Raw genomic sequence first — 26,428 nt, forward strand, 5'->3', positions numbered from 1 at the left:
TGAAATAGCGCCGCAGGAGTAATTTTTTTTACAATTAGTGCAATTTTGTTATGTGTGTTTTCTCACTTGAGTGGTTAATTCGCCAGGTCGGGCTCACCTTAAGGCAGGGCCTCCAGGCTAGAGCCCTGTTAGCCCCCCCCCACTAGTGGCCTAGTGGCAAAGGGTGGATGTAGGCTGTTAAGATCCGACATAAATAGTGCAGACTATACTTTCTCAGTCATTCGGGATTGTTTTTATTGAACTAAGACTACAATTTACAGATGGTGTTGGTTAGTTTTTAAAAAGCAATTAAACCTAACTAAACCGTAATCATTTTTGTATGTTATGAGCAATTCTACAAATTTGTGCACACTTTTTCATTCATACTACACTACATACACAGATTGTAAAACAATATGTGTAGGTACTTGCCAGACCCAGGATTCGAACCTAGGACCCACGACGCAATAGGCCGACGCTTAAACCGCGCGAAGATCGTGGGTGTTCGGGATTTGTTTTTAGATTTTTAAAATTTTTAAAATATAGATAAAGCAATTATTGTCAAGTTTCTATAGAGTTTAAAATTTAGATATAGATTAAAGGTAGCTTAATATGATATTATAAGTCTACACAAATAAATTATTCACTGTGGAAAAACTAAAATGTTGAATATACCTACATCTTTTCGAATTTGCGTATAAAAATTTTAATTACACACTAGTGTATTAAGAATGCAAAATAAAGCAATAATAACATTTTTGGTAAAGATAATAAAAAGTATTTTTGTACATACAAATCAATTATAGGCACTTCCGGAAACGATTAATGCATTAAAATATAACATATTATTTATATTTTCATTCTCAGATTTTTTATATTCAATAAATAAGATAAAAATTTAAAAACAAAGTTCTTTAATATACTTACTTACTTAATTTATATCTCAGAAATAACAAACAGCAATCTTTAATACTTATTACAATAATTGGTATAGGCATAGCACCCACCAGAGGTGGGAGTTGACAGGGCTCTAGCCTGGGGAACCAGGCTTCGGAAAGGCACCGGTGTGGTGGGTCAATCAGTTAAGTGAGATAAAGACAGACCGCAAATTGACTCTAGTAAAAAAAAATCGCATGCGGCGCTATTTCACTTGGAGAATATTAATATATAATGTGTGTTGCAATTTGATGTGATATAATTAAATGATAATTCACACGTAGAATTATTTTCAGTGTATTGTTTCCTGTCTAATAAAAGTTGCCATTTATCCAATATGGCGAAGGGTCGTATGTTACTTGGTTCCCTCAAAATTGTCGCGATCAGTTCTCCATAATATGATGCTTAATGCCGACAACGCAATATGCCCATAATTTTACCGCGGAATAGCATTTTGGTAACACTACTGTAGAGCATCACATTGTAGGGTATCCAAGGGGGTCCATCAAACATCCTGGCCTGGTGGCTCGCTTCAGGTTTTGGGGGCCATGGATATATTTACAATATAATCACATAATTACATAATACCAAACGTTGATCTAGTTTTTTTTTGTATGTAAATAAACGGTATGGTTTTATCATAGCCTCAAAGAAGTAGTTAACATGTACTAGAACTAGAAGTTATACTTCTTTGGCGTAACAAAACAACAACAACAAAAACTTGTGATAACCTAGATTCTTCGACTAGCTCTTAATTATCTTGTTAAATTAGACACTCAAGAATAGGAAAAGGGAAAAGGGCCGCTTATTGGAGCACCGTTGGTTTATTTCTATACACTTTAACATATATTACGAAATTATGTGATTATTTATCATTGTTTTTATTTTTAAAGTAACAACTGTCACTCTGACGTTTAATTGTTTGTTTACGTAAGGAATTGCAAACGGCCGACTCTAATAAATTCAAAACAATTCTACTATCAAACTTGCGTTTGTATACAGCTGACTGATTCGCAGCTAACTTCATACTGTCGCGCACTTTCGTAACGATGTACGCGCGCAGCTCTCAATTTCACTCTCTACCCAACGCCCCGAAATAAGTATAACTTCAAAAACAGTTTTTATAGATAGTGTCTCTGCAATCTAATAATTTAAAAATAATATCGAACACGAATACTTTTTTATTATTTTAAATGTGTAAAGTAACGCAATATGCGGCAATAGCGTATCGGTAGTCTACGCGACTGCTGATCTTTAAGGCCAAAGTACGAATCTATATACCGCCTAAAAAAAAATCTTACTTCGTTTATTAAATATACGTGTACAATTTTTTCTACGTAGGACCTACCAATAGATTCAACGTTAAAATAATATAAAGTTTAGTTGATATAATATTACATTGTGAAGATGCGTGCTCGAGATATCTGAGATAGTTAGTAATTTATTATAATTAATTGGTATGAATATAAGCTCCTTCTGCCATCTGGATAGTTGAGATGGCAATTAAATATAATTGGAGCGATTAATACGACAGGAATGAAGTAACTTCAAAATATACTTACATACTAACGTACCTGGGATGTATTAACAATAATGTATGATCATATTTTGGCATGTAGAAATAGTGGCGTGACAACAACTTCCCAATTTCAAAATTATTAATCTTTGGAGTCCACAAAGCTTAGGATTAGACAAAATCGTGTAAAATTTCGCAAAAAAAGTCGTTATCAGTGGCGGCTCAATAACTTTCTAGGTGGTGGGGTTTATCCATTAATTATTAAATATACACACCTACTTACTTTCTCATATTATGCACTATCTACGAAGCTATTTATAATAATATGATTTTATTAATGAGGAAATGAGTAATTTTTTTGAATAAATGAAACGATTATCTGAGTCATTACTTAATCACAATGACATGATAATGATGTCGGGATGGTCCCTACGCACCCTTGAGGTAGAGCCGCCCCTGGTCGTTATAATATTATTATTTTAAGACATAACTATTTTCCTTTCGATAATTCGTCAAATGATTATTTTCCGACTGCCTTTCTACAAGGCATTCTTACTTTTCACTCTCTTGAATCTCCTGGGTCTCTTAGACCCGTTTCAGACGAGACATCGGTGTCGCGCTCGATATAATATAGGAGGCCTTTGCATTATGTTTATAAACGCCCCAGAGCTAATGAATCAACGCATAATTGCGCGTTATAAATTAGAACATAAAACTGGCTGCGGTAATAAAAACAAGTGTATTGGCGGCTTGAGAATGTAGCGGCCGACGGAAAAGAGTATCGGACATGCGTTGACTCATTATCTATGGGGCGTTCATAAACATAATACAAAGGCCCCTACATCCGAATACAAAGGCCTCCTTATTATATACGAGCGCGACACCGATGTCCCGTCTGAAACAGGCCTTATACTCTTGAAACACTTTTGCCTGTCATCACGAGGGATGGTTTCCAATCCTGGTGTCCTAATGAATTTGAATTTACATGCGGCTATCAATTATCTACGTGGTCACAGGCATGATTTATTATGGATCGGAACCGTTTCCTCGTATCAAGCCTATCAGGCACTATTAGCGACGGGTGCAAGACTAGTCAACGAGCTCTCGAAAGACGTAGACGCAATGTAAATCTCATGCTGTGCACGTCTTGAATTTAGATTTTTATGTCCACAATGTTTTGTTTTCTTAAATAAATAAATGAATAAATATGAATATAGGTAGGAAGGCAGGAATGAATGCGCTGATTTTAGTAGGTATCTACAAAATACTTTGGCGTGTGGTGATTATTGATTGTAGGATTCTATTGAAAAAAGTACGTATTCGCTAAGTAAAATAAACTATAGACTTGCACAATATTATTGCGTAATACTTTACTGATTATTTACGAGCATGCTCTTCATTTTACAGCATGTATCAGTGGTGAAATGTGGAGGAAGGCTGTTAATATCCGACATCAATACTGCACACTAAACTTTGTCGGTCAAACATATTTGTTTTCATCAAACTATGAGTACAATTGAATTCAATAATTAAACTCTGATTTATCCAAGCCATAGTAGATAATAGTCAAAAAATATTCGTTTATCTATAGAATATCTAAAATAATATGGTTTAACGGCATAATTTTAGATAAGTATGAGTAGAAGAATATTTTTTTTCAGGTAATGAAATTCGTAATGAATTTAAAAAAAACTAACCAACACCATCTGCAATAATATGTATTCCTAAATAAATTAAACCCTGCGAAAACCAAGCCATAGTAGATAAAAGTCAAAAATACTCATCTAAGCATCTATAAAATATTTAAAATTATGCAATTAAATCATACACCACTTTAGATATTTTATAGATAGAATATTTTTGGTTTAGGTAGAGCTTAAGGAATTTTAAAAAACAAATAAGTATGAATGAAAAAGTGTGCGCAATTCTGTCGGATCACTCATATTCTTCTTATTCTTCCACCCTGTCACGTCCCAACATTGGGGCATAGGGCAAGCACAAGTTGGCGCCATTTCCCTCGGCCCATCGCCAACTCTAGCGCCTCCCGCCATGTCAGACCTGCAGCACGTAGGTCGCTCTTGTAGCACCGCTGCAGGGTAAGGGAGGGGCTGCCATGGCGACGGAACCCTTGAGGCTGTGCCACAAGGGTACGAAGTGCCGCACTCTTTGGCGGCATCCGGAATACGTGTCCCAGCCACGTAAAGCGTAAAGCACGTAAATCACTCATATCATACCTAAACTATTATGGTTTGGTTTAGGCAGGGTTCAATTTAATTTTAATAACTAACCAGCACCATTTGCAAATTGTATTCTCAGTTTTTTACAATGTATGTCGAATCTTAACATCCTACCTCCGCCCCTCGCCACAGGCATGTATAGACCTCACACACCTGCTACAAACATAATACGAGTATATAAGACGTTTCATAGTTAAGTATAATGTTGTTAATCCCGTTTATTTAGTTGACAATAAGACAATATTTTGATACGTACATTTATTATAAAAGTTATTAATCCCAAATTCGAGCAGAATAATTGCAAGTTCCTAACGTGACAACCTACCCTAAAGATACTCGCTGACCCCTCTTATAAAAATCGGATTGAATATAATAAATTATTATTTGCATCACCCTTATTATAGTATGTCGTGAAATAGTGTGACCACAAATAAATTATTACGATTGCCTCGAATATTTTTACATAGCGGTCCATCCGTTCATACATTGAACCCAATCCATCCCGCATAATTTTCTCTCTTTTCAATGAAATAGTCTCGCTTAGTTTTATAATCGAATAGAGACTAAACACGGTCGGATCGGTGATTATTCGCAAAATACAGATTTAAATAATAATAATTGCATAAGAAAGAACTCAGGCGATGAAATACAATACAACAATGGGGAGTTTTTTGTCTGCTTTACTGCATTTGATAAGAATTTGCGATATAGATCTAAATCCATCGGACGAGAGTCCATATGAACAAAAGAATTTCGGCCTCTTCTCGCCTTAATGTTTACTTATAAAGTTTGATTCACCTAAGATTTATATTTGGTAGGTGTTTTGAGTATACATAATTACAAGATAAAAAGAACTTTTTATATACATCGTTTTTAAATTTTCTGTTGAATCATATAAACTTGACTAGACTAGCTTAAACGATCAAAAAAATTTGTACTTAATAGAAAATAATACTGAAATGTCATTTTGACATTTCATCTTGATTTCCATAGTAACGCACGTATATATTAATAATTTTGTTGCTAGGACCCCAGACCCCCCTAGCAACCAATAATAGTGGATTGGATTACGGATTTCTTCCGAAATAACTTTTCATACAAAACAGAGTTAACTGATAATGAATTCAATTCTACTTAAAGATAGATGGCTAAAAGTATTAAAAGAATGCATTGGCATCGTGTTCTGATAATATATTCTAAAAGTTTCAAATGTCTAGCTAGTCCATTTGTTAGCTAAAAATCGATTGCAAGATTTGTACTGAATAAACAACCACCGGACAAACAAGAATACGAGCTAAGAAAAACGTGGTAATAAAAATACAACCACAAATTCAATCGTTAGATTTTTAAATCGAACTGCGTTCAATATTCCTAATAAAAAATGTAAGATTTCTTATATTTAAAGAACAAATTCTTTTGTGGTAATTTATTAGGTAAATGTCGTATTTTATAAATATTATATTGTTATGGTGAATTAAAAGCAGTAGCGAAGCGTGGAGGTAGGGTGTTAAGATCAGCCGTAAATAGTGCACATCAAACTTTGTTAGTCATACGTATTCGATTTTATTGAACCAAGGCTACAATTTACAGATGGCGTTGGTCAGTTTTTAAAACTAGTTTAAACCCTGCCTAAACCGAACAACCATAATAGTTTTTGTATAGTTTGGACGATACGACTAAATTGCGCACGCTTTTTCATTCATACTTATTTGTTTTCGTTGGATTAAGAATACATTTTACACATATTGTTAGTTCACTTTTTTAAATTCCTTAAGCTCTGCCTAAACCAAACTATAATAGATAAAAACTATTATTCTATCTATAAAATATCGAAAGTGGTGTTTGATTTAATTGCATAATTTTAGATATTTTATAGATGCTTAGACGAGTATTTTTGACTATTATCTACTATGGCTTAGTTTTAGCACGGTTTAATTGAATTTTAAAAACTAACCAACACCATTTGTAAATTGTAGTTTTATTTCAATGAAAACAAATACATATGACTGACAAAGTTTAGTGTGCATTATTTATGGCTGATCTTAACAGTCTACCTCCATCCTTCGCCACTGATTAAAAGTTACCTATTTCAGCGTCAATATTGTTCTATGTCTGAGTACGTCCCTGTTACCGTGAACGCGATAATAATGACCTCAACTTTTCCTTGTTTTTTCCGTACGCGGCGCAGCGCCTGAAGAGTGGAGAGTGGAGATGGACTCCGTACACGTCCAGATATTGTAGCTGCAGCTTCGTTTCGCCATAATACGTCGCGTTCGATCCATACTGATTTCTGAATAACTTAACTCGAGCGGTGAGGAAAATGTACGCCTTGGGTGTATTAACTTACGAAAAATTTAAATAAGTACACATTTCGGAAATTTCCCATTCCATTACAATTGCATTCTTTTGCTAATGTGACGTTCATTGTCACTGTTCTGAATTCATTATTCTTTATACGCCTAGATCAAGATAAATGTATATAATGAACACAGTTCGAAACTGTACGAAAGTTATATCAAAACTTTTTAATTGTTTTGACACAAATGTCTTTGTATTCATCCGCGGATAGAAAATATTGTTCATTATTTATTATGATTATATTTTATGTAATATTATAGTAGCATTTTAAAATGGTTCGTTGGGGTACCATAATTGGCCACGCAGATTTGACAGCAACCGAGGTTAACTTTGTGGCATTCGAGAAATTTGCAGCGTCGTATGGGGAGCGGGATAGTCCCGACTCCTCTGTAGACTCATCCATTTCAACTCGTGACACTCAGTATGCGGATACATAGGGGGTTTAACGTCAGCGTAAAGCAGAGCCAGTCTAAAAAGATTTTTTTTTTAACTTCCTTTCTTAACTTACTTCTTTAAGCACTACGGTGCATGGTTGTAGCATCAGTCCCGTGCAGCTCCGTTTCGGGATGGAATGAGCACTTGAAAGAAGTTTCAGACAAGTTTATAGCGTCATGGAAGGCGGCCGTGCTTATCCACGGCTGTACATACATGGCGGGTGGTGGTGGGAAAACAGAGGTAGTCTCAGACGGGAATGATATTTCGTCAGTAATCCTTTTCTGGTTCAGTCACTGTTTAATCTAAACTCTAGAGATTGTCATTTTTCGATTTTTTTCGTTTCTCGCGAATTTTAGATTAGTTTATTAATTTCTTAAGAAATTTGAGAGTTCTCGAAAAATAATTTTAAGAATACGTTTGAGATAAAATCTTTTTTAAGATTTTCTTACCGAAAAAAATCCCACTGGTGAATTTTTTTTTAAAAATGTGTTCGGATTCAAAGCTGTGAGCTTTTCTTTGTTTTTCTTGCCCAATTATAGAAATTGCCATTTTTACTGGCAAATAAAAAAATCCGTTCCACTTCGTCAGGGAATTAATTTCAAAGTTCCCATTTCAGATCAAGGTCAGCAGCTTTCTTTTCCCGTTTCAAATTCTGTTTGTTATTTTTTTTTTAATGATAAATAAACATGCTTTAGAGTCGAGGCCTAGGTTGAAATTCAATTATAAATATTATATTCTATGTCAGTATGTTATGTAGTTACAAGTATGTCACCACGCATTTAACATAATATGGATGCAGTGATAAACCAGAAATAACTAGATATCATTAAAGATTAAATTAATTAATATGTTAAATATTCAGCTAAGTAACCTTACTTGCTATATTATGTTTACTTAATCATTGCAAAAATTAATCAATAATCAATGTCTTATAATATATATATTTGAAATAATACTATTAGAGAATAAGCAGAAAATCGGGAAATAATCATTGATTTCAGTATCAAAGATAAGTAACATTAAAAGAAATTCTGATTATTTATTCACATCACATTATCAGCACCACCAATTGGGGCCTCATAGGTATATTTAAACAAAATTTAATTGCTCACATACATATTGGGCGTAAGCCTGAATTTTGAAATTATAAATTTCTGGAAGTTTTAAATGGAAGCAATCGATATCCTTCGAGTTCTTTTATTTTTATTCTCCCTATTAATTACACGTAAATCAATAACTCCAATATCGGTATAATTAGGGCTTGCAATACCGGTATTTCAAAACCGGTATTCAATTATTTATCGATACCGAAATACCGGTTTAAAACATTCAAAATACCGGTATTTTCGGTATTAACACAATGCTTACGGGCCCTTTTAATTAATTTTGTAATTAACGTGTTAATTTGCATTTGAAAAGTAATTAGCAAAAACACAATACATACATACATGTATACGTTTTTCAAAAATGAATTTAATGTTATTTTTCATTACTTTTATTGCTATATTGTATAATTAATTTAGTTTATAAGTTTTATGCTGCCAAAACTCAAAATATATCGACTGAAATCAACAAAAATTAAATAAAATTAAAACAACATCCCTCAAAATATATACTTATAGAATTGTCGTGAATTCACATATTTAGAAAAAGAAAACATTCGTGGCAAATATTTCCAATTATTCTATAACATATAGAAAGATTTTTATGTACCCGGACTTTTGTAAAAATTAGCAGATCTAAAATATTATGATTTTTATATATTTACAACTTTCAACAGAATAATTAATGTAGGCAGATACTTCAGGTTGCTATAAAATAGTGTTTGAAATAGATTTTATTAGTTATATTTATTGATAAGTACTTCTTTGTTTCTATAATATTATGTTTGATGAATACCGGTGCTCGTTAAGAAATACCGAAATACCGGTATTGATATATTCATTCGGTATTGCAATCCCTTGGTATAATTGATTTCTTTCCTTCTCCAATCCTACAATAATTAATGTATTACAGAATAAATTACACGTGTATAACAGATAAAGAATTTATCACAGACCATGCTATTCCCACTATATTATATTTCTAATCATTTTATTTAAATGTGTTTTTAGTATAAATTTGCATTTTGTTGCACGTTTATCTTTTTACTAGGTTTAATCCACATTAATAAACTCTACAACAAAGCTTTTTTCTTAATACTTGAAAAATACTTACGAAATTCGATACCTAAAAGTGTTTTAAGAACATTGTCATGCATGTATTTATAAGATGCACATTGGCGAAAAAACGACAATGACGTAGGTATACAAATTAGTTTGGTTTGGAAATTGAAATGTATTACGATTACATACAATGCAGGTCACTTTTTCGTTACTTTCATCTGTATTTATCTGTTTATTACGAAAGAATAACGTTTGTATAAGAGGATTATAATATACTTATTTTTTGAGCTTGACGTCATTTTATTTTTCACATACTACATCCATATGAGAAAATAATTCATAGTATATCTATCGTGACATATTTACCCTTTCTGTATCCTGATATACACTGCCCACATAATATATATTTTGTTGACAGACCTGTCTTTATTCCGTTGTACTCAGAGCGAGTGGAATGTATTGGGACGGGATTAATGAGTTGTTATTACCATGGTTACGCTAAGTAATTGCCTAGACTAGAAGTGTATCGTTATCTATGATCTATGAGCATTATGGATACCCACATAGATACTCATATGGACATTCTTTGATATTCACTGATTCTATACAAAATCCAAATGAAGCTACCCATCATACTAAATTTAAAGTTAGATGCCGTCCGAGCGGTAACCGTCAAGGTTAATTGTTCAGCAAAGAGATCCGTCCATATGCGAGGTCAAGGTTAAAGTGGCCGAGTCAAAAAAATGTAAAGCCCAAAAAGAAAATCAATTTTGAGTCTTTATCTAATTTCTCATCCCTATACCTATTTTTGATTAGGTATATTTTCAATGTGACAGGCTATTTTCGTAATAGGAGAATAGTTTAACGATAAAGGCAATGAATGTTTAAAATAAGACCAAAACTTATCATTTAAGCCCCAGAGTAACCCAGGTAATATCAAATCAATAACCCCGTCGCTATACATTCCACTCGCGGTAGGTTCCATGAGATAAATGTGCAGAGGTCGAATGACAATCGACTTCCCTCGTGAATTCTGTGAACTCTGAATTATGCTTATATATCGCACTGCAATAGAACTATGAGTTTACACTGGATAAATGCCTTTATTTAAGCATTATGAAGGTAACTTTTTAGTCTCTCCGCAAAGAAACTATCTGTATAGATATGACATGATCTTCTCCAGCTCGTGCCAAACGAATCATAAGCAGACTATCGAGGCTATGAATATTTTTTACGTGGCATTTGGAAGCATACGCTGAATGTATTCGAGTCTCAATTATTATTGAAAGATTTTTTTAAATCAAGATAAAATATTGCCTACGTCTCTGGCGAGAGAGTGCGGAATAGAGAATCCCCTTCCCGGCACGCATGCACGCCACTGCAGTATTCATGACTTTTCACGTAGGCTTCATGCAAATGAATAGTCACGGGGCCTATTTATAGGGTCCCCATTGATGATTGGACCTCTATTTTGCATCCATTGTCTGTGCCGCGAATATATCGTAATAGTGATTTTTTCGCTTGGAATATTTTTCTGTGAGTTTGATATTATATATTAATTACTTTTCAATTCTAAGATTTATAAAAAAAATATACTTATATTGTAATTAAAAACCACAGTATATATTTTCATAATACTTTAGTAATTATTCTAAACATGAAACAAATGAGTTTCATTTATTAATCTGTTATTATAATATATAGTAAAGTTATTCAAAAAACATAATTATTAACTTTTGCTTTGACAATTTAGACGCCTAGTTCGTATGCTTACAATTAAAAATATTATATGACATATTTAAATGGATTTTACTTTGAACTAATATAATTTCTACCTCTAGAGACGACACCATGTTGACTATTCTAAGTTTTTAAGAAAACGACAGTTTACTAACAATGTCGTAAGTGAAGGTATTTTTGAAAAATGTTTGCTTTTATTGGATGTATTTTTTTAAAAACAAGTACTTATAAAATGAACAGTTCTCCAATTTTTATGTATACATTGCTTCATATATCTACATTCATCGATAATATATTATAATACCTACTTTAAACTTCTAAATAATAATGAACGTGATAAGAATTCGTGCGAAAAGAATTTATGTAAATTAAAAACCCCTATCACTATAATGAATTCGTTTTTAATGGTAACATCACACATTTACACATATTTGACGTATTGTCACCTTACTATTAAGACCTCGTAAGTCCGATATTATGAAAAAATGAAGTTTGTTCAACAAAATTTAAAAAAAAAAACGTTTTAAATCATATCAAAACCTCGGTTCTCTAGACTTGTATGCTGTCCACCTATCGATAAATTTTGAAAACTCGTGGTTTCAAACATGGAATTAAAACCTCGCATTTCAAAACTAGTGTTAGCAGATTCATCGATTAGAGAGAGGTGTTTAAAATATTGTTTTATTACGTTTCCCTTAACATTCTTCTCAAACAGATTTACTAGGTTTTAATAGTAAGGTGACGGTATGTAATATGACAATCAAAAGTGTTAATTGATAAGTGATAATTTAGCTTAATAAATGAATATTAATATAGATGTCTTTTGTCCAGTAAATGTGTACCTAAATTGTTTATTAATATTTTTTACTCTCTTGTTGCAGATTTCCTTCGTCTTTCAATCACCAACCACAGAACAAGATGGTGCCAATAAGTGTAGCAGTTGCCGTAGCGGCGCTACTGTCGATACAGCGCGGCTTCGCATCCAAGATTGACCCTTTGGGCCTCTCGCGGGATAGGAGCCAACAGGTTGACAACTCCCTCGAACCAAACAGTGAGTAGTTTTGTATAAATTAATTATCTATCACTGACAGTCGTTGGAAGTTGGAATGCGATGTTTATTACTACGTACGTTATCAAATTGATAATATTTAGCATTAATTTATTGATCACATAAGATGCCAGTGACGAAGGGTGGAGGTATGCTGTTAAGATCCACCATAAATATTGCACACTAAGTTTTCTCAGACAAACGTATTTGTTTTCATTGAAATAAGACTACAATTTACAGATGGTGTTAGTTGGTTTTTAAAATTCAATTAAACCCTACGAAACCAAGCCATAATAGATAATAGTAAAAAAATACTAGTATATCTAGAAAATATCTAAATTTATGCAATTAAATCATACATGACTTTGAATATTTCATAAATAAAATAATATTTTTTTATCTATTATAGTTTGGTTAGGCATGGCTTTGAATTGAATTTTGAAAAAATGAACCAACAATATGTGTAATATGCATTCTTAATCCAACAAAAACAAATAAGTATGAATAAAAAAGTGTGCAAAAATGCACAAAGTCATATCACCCAAAATATATCAAAACTGTTATGTTTTGGTTTAGGCAGGGTTTAATTGATTTTTAAAAACTAACCAATTATTAAACATACATAATTTTGAAAAACACTTTCTGAGAAAATATATTATAACCAATAGAAAAAATCTTTCAAAAAGCCACCCCGGCAGGGAATCGAACCCTGCATCTCCCGGGTTTACGCCCTGCCCCATCCGCGCATTACCTCTATGCTACGCAGTGACATACTAATTGCGACAAATTTTAACTATTGGCCACTTTTAATACCCACTCATCAGCGCTCTTCAAAGTCAAGCTACTTTGGCAATCGATTTTTGTTTATTAAATCAAAGTAGATACCTATTATTTCAATTACTAACCGACGTCGTGTATTTATCCAATATTTTTTATGATGTAACTTACTTGAACTTGCTAATAATATATAATTAACTATTTCTTTTATTCAACAAATAATTCACAAGATTTTAAGAATGTACCATTCTAAATATATTATAATGGTACATTCTTAAAATCTTGTGAATTATTCGTTAAATAATAGAAATAGTTAACTAACCAATTAGTTCAATAAAAACAAATACGTATGACTAACAAAGTATAATGTGCACTATTTATGGCGGATTTAGCAGCCTACCTCCACCCTTCGCTGCTGTAAGATGCAGTAGGTACCTACGAGATACCTACAAAATAAAGAATATGGAGTTGAAATTTGAAAATTCAAAATAGATTATTGATTTCATTCAAATTCTGATAAGTCACTGTCCTTATGAATGGTCAATGGTACTACATTGGTTTCATAAAGTTTCTTTCCGGAATAATTATGTATGGAAATAGTTTCTCGGGAATTTCGGAAATATCTCCGCAAACATAACATCGGTCACATGATTTTTAAACGACAGTTCTTTTTGAATAAATCCATACAAATCAATAAGTATAAACCTTTGTCTCGGTTGGGTATATCATAACTAAATGAATGAATCACGGGAAACATAAATGTATTTTTAAAGCTATATATATTTTTAAAGCTATATGTAGGTACGGTAGGTAATACAGTGTATTTAGTACATAGTAGGTGCTAGTAGCGAAGGGTGGAGGTAGGCTGAAGATCCGCTATAAATCTTCTTCTTCTTCTTTCACCCTGTCACGTCCCAACGTTGGGGCATAGGGCAAGCACAAGTTGGCGCCACTTCCCTCGGTCCATCGCCAACTCCTGCGCCTCCCGCCATGTCAGACCTGCAGCACGTAGGTCGGTTTTGTAGTATCGCTGCAGGATGAGGGAGGGCCGGCCACGGCGACGGAAACCTTGAGGCTGTGCCACAAGGGTACGAAGTGCCGCACTCTTTGGCGGCATTCGGAATACATGTCCCGTAACGTAAATCTTCTCTTCGTGATAACTTCAATCACCGAAGGCTGTTGTGTCTGCTCACGAACTCGGGTGTTTGTAACGCGGTCGTACCAATGTACCCCTAAGATTCGGCGGAGACATCGATTCTCAAAGCTCAAAAGCCGAGACTCTTGAAGCTTAGTAAAATGCCATCTCTCACAGCCATACAGGAGCACAGGTAGCACGCACGCGTTAAACAAACGACATTTGGTCCTCACAGAATACAGCCTGACCTCCATGCGACATGCAGAGCCCGCCATAAATAGCTAACCCGCTATAAATAGTGAACATTCAACTTTGTTAGTCATACGTATGTATTCGTTTTTATTAACCTAAGAATACAATCTACAGATGGTGTTGGTTAGTTTTTTTTTTAAATCAATTAAACCCTGCCTAAGCCAAACCATAATAGTTTTGGTATACTTTGGGCGATACGACAAAATTGTGCACACTTATTCTATACTTATTAGTTTCAACTATAATAGATAAAAAATATTGTTTTACCTAGAAAATATTCACAGTATTGTATGATGTAATTGCATAATTTTAGATATTTTATAGACAGACGAGTATTTTTTGACTATTATGGCATGATTTTCGCAGGGCTTAATTGAAGTTTAAAAACTAACCAACAACATCAGTTGTAAATTGTAGTTTTATTTCAAAGAAAACAAATGACTGACAAAGTAGAATGTAGGTAACATTCTAATTATATACAATTATTTTATGGTAAGTAGGTAGTAGTAGGTATGTACTATAAACAGTTTTTTAATATGCCAAATTGAATACGTATGACAATAGCAAGTATATTAAATTATTAAAACTACACGCATATTATGTATAAAGGTCAGTTCCGACCAGTGGCGAAGGGTGGTATTCTAATACAGTGTATTTGGTACATAGTAGGTGCTAGTAGCAAAGGGCGGAGGTAGGCTGTTAAGATCCGTCATAAATAGTGCACATTAAACATTGTTTAGTCAAACGTATTTGTTTTTATTGAACTACTATTTATAGCTGATGATGTTGGTTAGTTTTGAAAAATCAATCAAATCGTTGCCAAACCAAACCATATTAGTTTTGGTACACTTTGTGCACAAAATTGTGAACACTTTTTCATTAATAATTATTTTTTTCGAAGATTAAGATTACATATTGTTGGTTCATTTTTTATTCATTTATCCCTGCCCAACCAAACTACAATAGATAAAAAATAGCATTATATCTATAAAATACCTATCCAAAGTTATTTGCATAGTTTTAAATATTTTGCATTTTTTTACTATTATCTATTATGGCTTGGTTTCGCAGGGTATAATTAAATTTTAAAAACTAACCAACACTATCTGTAAATAATTGTAGTCTTATTTTAATGAAAATGAATACATAACTTGAAAACACCTCAGATATTTATGATTATATATGTTATTACTATTGACCTTGATTTAATACACAAAAACCGATAGTCAATAATAGCGCCATTTGATAAGCATTTCATGGATGATCTACCAGTTTAAATTGTCGTAAGTAGATAGAAGGCTCGTAGCATCATGGCCCCCACATCCTAAAGCGGGCCCTCAGGCTAGGATCTTTGGCGGACCCCCTATCTATTGATTGCTAAGGGTAAAGTCACAGTAGTATTTTCTAAATGGTGTTTTCGGTAAAATTAGTATGTATTTTTAATACATCCATTTGAATTATAATGGAGTTGCCGAGTAATTGACAAACAATGAAAAATTGTATCACACAACCATATATTTTAATATAATAACACTATTGAAGTAAAATAGCGCCGCAGGCGACTGTTTTCACTGTTAAAGAAAATATGTGATGTGTGTTTATCTCACATATCTGGTCGACTCACCACGCCGGGCCCCCAGGCTAGACCACTGTCAGCCCCCCCCCCCTTGTTGGGGACATGCGTAGTATAATATTGGTTAATGCACAGTTGGCGCGATACCAGTGATTATACGGGTTAAAAGCCCGTCGAGCGTCGTATTTTTTCAAATTTATTTATGTATTTATTTATATTAATATTATTATTAGTATTATGGTATTATAGAGTATTATGGCATTACAGCGATTGGCTAATGCGCCATAATACATAATAAATACAAATTATAAAAATGATTTAATTACAAATAACAACCAATATTACATGTGTATTATAGTATGTGGTTATGTAGATATTAAAGTAAAATGATAAATAATACAATTATATATTTAACACGTCCACAAACATGATATAGTTTAAATAAATCAACCTTTATGGCGCCGTCAAATAAGTTAATCGCACGATACACAGCATCATGAAACATCACACTCTTTGGGTGGACAAAGATTGCATTGATAGCATACCCAGAAGAAAACTAGTCGGAAAATTCTTTTTATTTCATTATCATAAAGGAAAGAATCCGTTTGTCCTTTCAAATGTGATTTTATCTATTCGGTATATATCTGAGGTGTTTTCAAGTTATGTATGTTCAATATATAGAATGTTACATTCTCAAAATCTTGTGAATTATGCGTTGAATAAAAGAAATGGTTTATTGAAAATAAATACGTATGACTAACAAAGTTTAGTGTGCACTTTTAATGGCGGATAGTAACAGCATATCTCGATCCTTCGCCACTGGTGTACATACAATATGCTTACAATATATTACGAAGTTTACTATTGTATAAATCCATTGCAAGTGATCTCACAAAAATGTAGATTTTGGTTGAGTTACTAAAATATATTGTATGCGGGCTGTCGCGTGACAATTTGATTGCGTTCTCACATGCGCGGCTTGCGTCTAAATAATTGTTGAATGTCCGCACAGATCAATGGCATAGATTTTTATGCGAATACATACAAGACGTGTCGTATATTACCATTTTAGGCTATACATAGTAACTAATGTTGCACGTGTGAATGCATTTAAATAAATTTAAATGCGTTTTGGTGAAAAAATTCAAATTAACATTAGGCGTTTTTCATTTTTCTTCGACGCTCGGCGTAAGAAGTTATTGAATTATAATTTTCACGGATTTCGCTGGCTAATATTTATCTATACTTAACTATATAGGTATTTATATATATTTTTTGAAACATATTGTGAATATTACAAATTATTAATTTAAGACGTCCACAACATCGCATTTAGAGACAAAGAAATATTATTAAAACAGTATTATATAAAAAAAAAAATATTTTATTTATTTAAGGAAACAAAACATTGTGGACATAACAAATCTAAATTCAAGACGTACACGTTTTAGATTATAACAAATATTACCCTCACAAGAGAGAAGAAGAGAATATAGAGAATAATAATAATAATAATAATAGCAAAAAAATAAATCAGTATTAAGTTATTAAACAGTAGAAAAGTGTAAATACAAAAAAATATAAATTAGATACAAGTAATTACACCGAATGAGCTAAGTGGACCCTATTGTAAGAGTTTATAAAACAACGTCCATCTATACTCATTCTCACGTAGGTGGAATATATCAACATCCGAAGCGATTTGGTTGAACAGAGTTATTGCTCTCCCAATTGGCATTACCAATGGCAGGTTAAGTCTGCTCCTCGGGAGTACAAACAACTGATGCTCCCTATTTTTAAGATAGTTATCAGGGACATACAAGTCAATACTACCAAGAATGGCAGGATTGTTATTCAACCAATTGTTATTATTTCACCGTGCTAATGATCAGATGATGGCAAATTCGTTGCTTTAATATCTGTTTTTTTTGTGCAATAACAAATTGAAGCTGTACTTCTCTTTCTATAACATAAAATCGAATCAATGATGAAGGGAGGGCGACGATCGTTTTACAACGACAATTTCTTGTAATATAACACTTTTTTACCTTTCTTATTTTTTTACTTACTAGGCGAAGCAGATTGGGTCGCGAAACCAACCTGGGTACGAATCTCTCGGCCTCCTCCCACCATCGCCAGACGGACTCCTGGAACCACCTTAGAGTTGGAATGCGACGCCTTCGGCTCACCCGCGCCCACTGTGGTCTGGCTTCGAGACAATGCACCCATCACACAAGTAAGTAATACCTACATAAACATCAAAACCATTCATTTTCACCGAGAAAATTCCCCATGGCCGCTTTCGCATTTTTTTAAATCGTCATAATTTTAAATAAATTTAGATCAACACCGGTTGTGAATAATAATTTTTCCATGGCTTATTGCAGATGAATGAATAATTATATGTTTTAAATGGTTTAAATGGAAACCAACGCTCGAAATGGAAAAGTTTACAAACTGGAGCGCTCGACAATTTTCTGAAGATATTAACATAGTGATCAAATTTATGTGTATTTTATAAAAATAATTTTGTTAGATTTTTGTTATTTAGCTCAGACGGTCAAATTATTTTTTCCACGAGACGGAACGAAAACTTTACTTATTTCACGAACCGGAACGGCGCTCCGGTGCGCTCCGGTCCATTTCGAGCTCTGCTGGAAACGGAATGCTAGAAGCTTTTGCTTTCGTTTGAATTGCAGGATGCGAATAGTCTGTGAGTCATCATTATTATCATAGCCTGTTTCAATCGACTGCTGGCACTCAAACCATCTCCAGTTTTATCGATTACTTGTTCTTCGCCGCCATGTAATTCCACCAATGAAAATACCGGTATTTCGTATTGAATACCAGTATTACCGGTATCGAAAAAATACTGGAATACCGGTTTTGAAATTCCGGTATTGCAATACCTAAATTACTAATATTTAGTCAAACCAACCTCACCTATCGGTGGTGTTTTTTTGAATTATTAATCTGCAAGATTTTTTGTGCATCCCTTTTCCGTTTATTGGATGGTAAACTTAATTACATCGTATAGTTTCGGTTACTTCCTTGTGCATTCAATAATAATTATTACTAAATGGTAGTTTATCCCATAGAGTAAATTTTCGCTGGGCGGTTTTCCAAACTAAAACCGCCACTGGCTAAGCAAGCTTCAGACATTCCGATAGCTCTGACCAGATCAAAATAGTCGTGAAGTTTCTGCAGTGACGTCCCGTGGAGGTAGGCAGATTGAGCGTCGCTTGAGGGCGGCAAATCGAGTAGAATCATTTGAGCTAGGTACCCAAACATAGTAATGACGAAAATATCTTTCCATTAAAAAATCAGCTGAGTGGTTGGAAACAAAATATATTAATTAACATAAAAGGTTTAACAGGGCTGTATTTTTTTGTCGATTTTGCGATGTCTAGTTCACTTCCGTTGCCTTTCGGTGTCCATGGTGACCAGAAACGACACGTGCACGCATGATAAAAAATAGTGTATAAAAATGGGGCGAGATTTTGTCTAGGGACGTGAGTGTCTGCCATGTTTCAGGTATGTTACTGTAGATATGGATGGATCCGAATCAAAGTAATATTATAATAAATGGTAGTAGGAAAAGTTTTTATCAAAGCAATTGACTTTCTTATACAACTGAATGAAGCAGGCCGACAATAGCCGACAATAGCCGACAATCATAGAGGTATTAAATAGGTTTTTAAGGACGGTTTTTTTCGTGATTTTCAGGAGGAAGACTATGAAAACAACGATATCCCGTCTGGAACCGAAGGTGAGCTGGCCAGCGTCCGCTCCCGTCTTATCATCAACAACATCCTGCCTTCGGAGACCACCGTATACACATGCGTGGCAAGAGCGGGCGGAAAGACTGCCTATGCTACAACTACTGTCTACACCTCACATAGTAAGACATGTCAAATTATATTTACTTTTAAACAGCGTATGCATATATTATGAAAGAAAATAAATAAATTACAACAGTACAATAATAAAGATAATACAGAATACACAGAATAATAATTAAATTTAATATCAATGTAAGGGGCTGTCCACGTATGACGTCACGCTGTAGGGGGGAGGATAAGAGAATATATGACGTCACAAAGTGTGACTTGATATATACAGGAGGGGATAAAAGGTTATGTAGCGAAATGTGACGATGAGTAAAATGTGTGAAGGAACAACTCGAGGTGCAGTGCGTAATGCCGGGTCCACACCGAAAACAAGTCGCGCGACAACTCGTTAAATTTTACGATAAGCATGATAATTATCGTAAAATTTCTTAAGCAATTATGATAATTATCGTAAAATTTAACGAGTTGTCGCGCGACTTGTTGCCGGTGTGGCCGCACTTTAAGGCGCTGGTCTTTCATCCGGGTGTTTGTGATGGTTTCACTTCAATTACTAAATACACTACTGTTACTATCATTGGGCCTCTGGGCCTTACCTACCTATCTACATAATATGCATATATTTATTTTATAAACTAACTTATTATTTTTTAAATTTAAACGGTTTTAGAGGATTTATTAACTAAATAATAATTCTGAAGTGTAGTATTATTATATTGCCTTTTTATACGCCTTGAAAGTTCGACAAATAAATGCCATATCAGTAGTAAATGTATTTACACATAATATAATGAACCTGCAATGCGAAGTCATTGGTAGCATATTTAATCTGTGAACCAGTGGTCCTTTTTTGCTTAAATTTAAGGAGGTTTTGAATGTCTTTGGTTTGGAGACCTTTTTAGGTCTACTGACCTGTCAATCGAAAAAAAATGAGCATCTGCAGTTGAACAGTTGGGATCTTTTTAGGTCTTCTGGCTTACTACAGTGCTTTTATCATACAAGTACACTCACTGACGTACATAGAACACGACCAAAAATAATTATATATATTAAGCGTTGTACTATAACGCCGTGGGTCCCAGGTACGAATCCTGGGTCTGGCAAGTACACATATTGTTTTTCAATTTGTAGGTGTTAGGGTATGGACCTTATAGGTTGAGCAAGTGGCTGACATCCATTTCTCGCAAAAAAACAAAATCTTTCAATACAAACCTCTACTCTGTGGAGGTCCATATGATCCTATTAGGATCATCATTATCATTATCATTATCACATCATTATCGGACATGGTCGAAAGAAGAAAGAAAGAAGGTTCAAATACTATTCTTATTTTGACCATGTCCGATCCTAATAAGATCATATGGGCCTCCTCCACAAGTGGAGGTTTGTATTAACAGATTTTGTTTTTACGAGAAATGGATGTCAGCCACTTACTCAACCAGTTAAGTCCATACTCTGACTCATACACAAATTGAAAAACAATATGTGTACTTGCCAGACCCAGGATTATACTCACTTGTATTTCCTGGGACTATACTCACTTGTATTTCCAAGGAGGTAGATATTATAGTATTATATGCGCGAATCACTACCAAATTGAAAATATATAAATATTATTCAACTAATTAACTAAATCATTGATACTCATGACTCTTTCAGGTGGATTAGGGAAACCAGCCAACTTCACCGAATACCTGATGCTGAACCGCGAAGTCCTCGCAGCACCGGCCAAGCCAAGGATAGTTCTGTACTACAGCGTCGTCATGGAAACCATCGGAAGCACTCTGGTCATCCCTTGCAAGGTCGTCGGCAACCCCCGCCCAGAGCTCATCTGGATGGACAATGAAGATAATGTTATCAACAACAACGGAGATCCTAGGATGAAGGTAAACACATTTTTTCTCAACTTCACATAGGTAGCATACATAATAATTATGTTATTTAATATGTACTCATACGTAATCAGAGTGGTTACATGTAAATTGTACGTATTACATTTCACCGTAGTACATTTCGCCATGAGCTTTCTTATCAAAAAATAAGCGTTGATCGTGGAGCATTTCGATAGCCGATTTTGGCAAAATTCATGATTTCAAGAATGAAAACCTAACCTAACAAATAATCCAGTATATCGGCTATTTTGAAAAATTGTTTACCGCTGGCTTCCTGTACGGTAAACCGACAAGAACCGTGTTTTATTTAGACATGTTTTTATCTTAGTATTATACGACCCAAAGAGGTCTTTAATATACGACCATATATTTCCGATACAACATTTCACGGTGAAGTGTGGATACAGCGAACTGCATACGTATAAATTTCCGGATACGAACCGGAGTAACCATTATTTCGCCTGTTTTTTTTGTGTAGGTACATGTACGTATCTGTTTGATAGTTAGTTGAAGTATGTTTGTTATGCTTTGGCCAATATTTTATACTTAATGAAAAATACGTTAATAATTATTGTAAGGGTGGTTTTAACTGTTTGAAAAAATAGTGGTAGTTCTTACATGGTGTGCTTTGAATATTATTACGAATACATCGGTGCTAGACAGCTTTTCCACTTCCACTATCTACTTAGGCCCTGCTTCAGACAGTCGGAAATTACTTAATAAATATAAAATGATAATTAACAAATTGATTAACTGCAAGAACTTAGGAAAAAAAAACATGCAAATTAATTGAATTGCGCCTCAAATCATTACCTGTTAACTTTATTGTTTTTCTTTCAAGTATTTTTTTTATAAAACCATCCTTTGAATTCGCCGGTGCCAGTAGAATTTGAAAATATCACACATTTATTATTATTACAGATAATGTCTTCCGGAGAGCTGACCATCCATGGGCTTCGTTGGGCTGACATGGGAGGCTACACCTGCGTCGCCAGGAATCCCATTGCAAAGGATTCCATCACAACATTCGTATATCCACTGTTGGTTAGTATACTACAACTCACTATCCACGTGTACTATTTAATCTTAAAACCTTGCTTAAAGAGGAATGGGACGACTGGGCGCCAGGACAATTGGGCGCCGCACTGTCGAATGGAATAAATCTACGTTCGTTACACAGAAATAAGACGAGGAATTTTAATCAGTTTCTATCTACTACTTAGTAGTTTTAATTCATTTTGCTCTTAACATACTGTTTTTATAAGCCTTTATATAAAAATAAAAGAATTCACTTCTCGTTGGAACCTAAACATATGCACAATTAAATCATTATTTACGTGTACATTTTTAAATTCTCACCAAGTATTAAATAATAATATAATAATTTAAATAAAAATAAAAATACTAAATATATATTTTAAAAGTACCTATAATAAAATTCACGAACGTCTTATTAATTTTCAAATTTCATTCGATTGCGTGGCGCCCAGTTATCCCAGCGCCAAATTTTCCTAGACCCATTTAAAGACAGTGTTTTTAAAAATCAACAATGGTGATAATATTATGATGGAAACATAATATTAACAACAAATATCTACCATCGCCGAAGGCTACCTGATGAAGGAATGTAGGCTGTGGTTGGTAACTGAAAAAGTCCTAGGATATCCATATTTGAGATGTGTATTTTCAAAGTGAACTTATTCCACTTCAGGAAATTGTTGGCAAAAGCCAAGAAACTGTTTACGGTGTTGATGTTACATATGTTTTTAGTATTGGAACAAGTTACTTTTGTAACTAACACCGATATTGAAGTTCATTTTTATACTAGATTGAATGCTATTAGGTTATTCTATACGAAAAATACTTGTTCAAAATTTTATTCTTTACATTCTGGCATTCCTAACTGATTTTCGTCAAGTAGTGGAATAAGTTCACTTTGAAAATACACCCCTCATTTTACGGAACTTAAATTTGATTTTTTTTATTTAATATAATATAAAATTTTTCTTTTTCATAATAGAATAATTTTCTTTTGTTACAGAATGAAAACTAGTTTCTCCACACTACACCAATCCCAGGCGAATCACAACCTTTTAGCAGACCGACTTCTTATTGGTCGACAAAAAAAACATTTTTTTTAGAATAAAACATCTTTTTGATGTAACTACTGTTAATCGATCAAGTGTTTCCACTTAAACTAATTTATTCGTTTATATCTCGGTATATTAATTTCCATCTAGCTTAAAATAAAACATAATATATTATATTATCAGTATGAATATAATATACATAAGTACTATTATTATGTACGATTAACCATACATTTACTATATTAAAAATACATTAATAACAACAATAATTGTACATTTTCGTTCGGCGCTTATCGTTCAATTAATAGATAATATATTGCCTACATTTATTATACATATATCTCAATATATATATATTTATTATAACATATTTTATAATTAGAATATAATGTTATAGAAATGAATGTTTAAGTATTAAGGAATACCTATATTAATTATTATGTATCTCTGAAATATCATCGATTTTGGGTGTCCTAGTATGTATACGATATAAAATGGATGTTCACTAGTTGAATTTTTAAATTATTATTATTTTAAAATTGGAACATGGAAAATCTTTTTATTTTTGATGACATAATTTAAAAAAAATCTAAATAATTAATTCGAATCCACATTGTAACACTTTTTCATTTCAAGATGTTGAACCTTTTTACAGATACAGATGTATTTTTTTTTTTATCTAAAACCACTTGCCACTTTTGAATGCAAAAATGTAATTAAGATAATTTATCAGGGTTTGTATGAAAATAAGTATTCCCAGTGGTCCGTTTTTGTCATCACTTTCATACGTTTGTGCCCTTAGAACGAACAAGCCTAACTGATTTTTTGTGAAAATAGTTTTACTTTACGAAAAAATTCCTTTTTTTGTTCTCTATTTGGAGTCAGAACAATGGTATCTGAATTATGAACATAACAAAAAGTTATCAATTTAGATCATTCTAAACTTAAGATCATTCCAAGCTTAACTTCAATCTTAAAAACATTTTGGAACATACTAATTAACCTATCTGACGTTATCTGACGAAATATGTAACAGAATATACTTTTAATTTTTTTTCACATAAATAATGCTTTTAACTAATGCATTATCATATATTTAAATCAATATTCATATATTTACAGTTTTCTAATTAATAACATAAAAAGTTTAAAATTGCTCTCCTGTAAAATGTCAAAAAATCAGTTAGGCTTGTTCTGTTCTAAGGGGGAGCGTTTATCTCCATAAGAAAGGTTACTTCAACATTTCTGGTATAACTATATTTTTCAGAAAAAATGACAGATTTTAATTCTTATATTAAAGAATGTTAATAGAAAAATTTTCCGGTGAATATTTCAGATTGTTTAAAACCATCTTATGTCTGTGGTATATCTTTAAGTATTTTATATTATAAATGTTTAATTTTCTTATGTTTTTTTTTATCCAAAAGTGTTTGCCGCCCTTCGCCATTGATGCCAATATAATAATTTTATTAACCTCCATAATTAGAAACTATAAATTTTTTTAATATGAAGTTTTTCCTTTGACATTAGAATAGAATTTCAAATTTTCATGACACATGCTTGAACGACGGCCTGAAACTTAATAGTTATTATTCGAGGGAAACCCACCTTGTAAATGGACGAAATAATACAATATTATAACACAATAATGATTTGTGTTATCATTGAAAGGATTTAAATTATGGTATTAGAAGTAATGATACCACCTGAATGAAAATTCCTACACGAATGAATGTTGCAAGTATTATAATTATTTTAGGGGCCCAATATATATTTAGATTCATTGCATTTTTATAATAATGTCCACACCGGGATATTAAATATTTCACCTGCTGCTAATTTTTCGTTTTATGATTAAGAAAACTTTTCGTGGTAATTATTATAATGACATTTTGGTTTAATTTTTTATCCTAATGCGAGTAAAAGGCGCTTTTTATAACCGTAAACAAACGAAAGATTGTATGAAAAATATTTATATTCACTAAAACCCCGAGCTCTCGTGGTACATATAATATAACATTTTATAGTAAGGTATAAATTGAAATGTAGAATTTGAATGATGATAATTATTATTATACATTACTGTATTGTTCTTGAATGTCCTTACTTAATAAGTTAATACAATGCATTTCGACCATGAAAATTGACAGTTAGTAGTTAACACCATGAAAGAAATTAACAAGTTAACAATTTCCCTGCTGTCAGTTGTTTTTGTTTACATACGTCACAATATTTTAAGGTTATGTCATATTATTCAGTTGAAGCAGTGAGGTAGGGATGTAAATTTAGATACCATTTCATTTAAGCTATAATTAAATTAATTTATTAACGTAAAGCTGTAGTTTTTTTTTATATTTCACGCTGTAGCTTCGTGTAAATTCCCCCCACCCGTCAGATAAGCTTTGGGCCCAACAATTTACCAAGGAAGAATTATTTTATGTAAATCA

At 33.1% G+C, this 26,428-nt stretch overlaps 1 protein-coding gene across 5 annotated transcripts in view; it reads left to right on the forward strand.

Annotated features, from left to right (window-relative positions):
• The window catches only part of ImpL2 (Ecdysone-inducible gene L2), a 75,283-nt gene extending 51,204 nt beyond the window's left edge, over window positions 1–24,079 (forward strand). For 4 of the 5 annotated variants that reach the window (XM_085954203.1, XM_085954200.1, XM_085954202.1 and 1 more), the window contains exons 2-7: window positions 12,248–12,417; window positions 18,224–18,387; window positions 19,878–20,052; window positions 21,659–21,885; window positions 22,813–22,935; window positions 23,933–24,079. In XM_085954203.1, the coding sequence (XP_085810329.1) occupies window positions 12,285–12,417; window positions 18,224–18,387; window positions 19,878–20,052; window positions 21,659–21,885; window positions 22,813–22,935; window positions 23,933–23,944 (834 nt within the window). In that variant the 5' untranslated portion in view covers window positions 12,248–12,284 and the 3' untranslated portion in view covers window positions 23,945–24,079. The remainder of the gene's footprint in view (window positions 1–12,247; window positions 12,418–18,223; window positions 18,388–19,877; window positions 20,053–21,658; window positions 21,886–22,812; window positions 22,936–23,932) is intronic. The other variant, XM_085954204.1, reaches the window with a different exon arrangement.
• The last annotated feature ends 2,349 nt before the right edge of the window (window positions 24,080–26,428 follow it).

This window comes from Rhyacophila brunnea, unplaced genomic scaffold (assembly GCF_057557595.1).
Source record: "Rhyacophila brunnea isolate RB1 unplaced genomic scaffold, BYU_Rbru_1.0 scaffold_4, whole genome shotgun sequence".
Taxonomy (NCBI): Eukaryota; Metazoa; Arthropoda; class Insecta; order Trichoptera; family Rhyacophilidae; genus Rhyacophila; species Rhyacophila brunnea.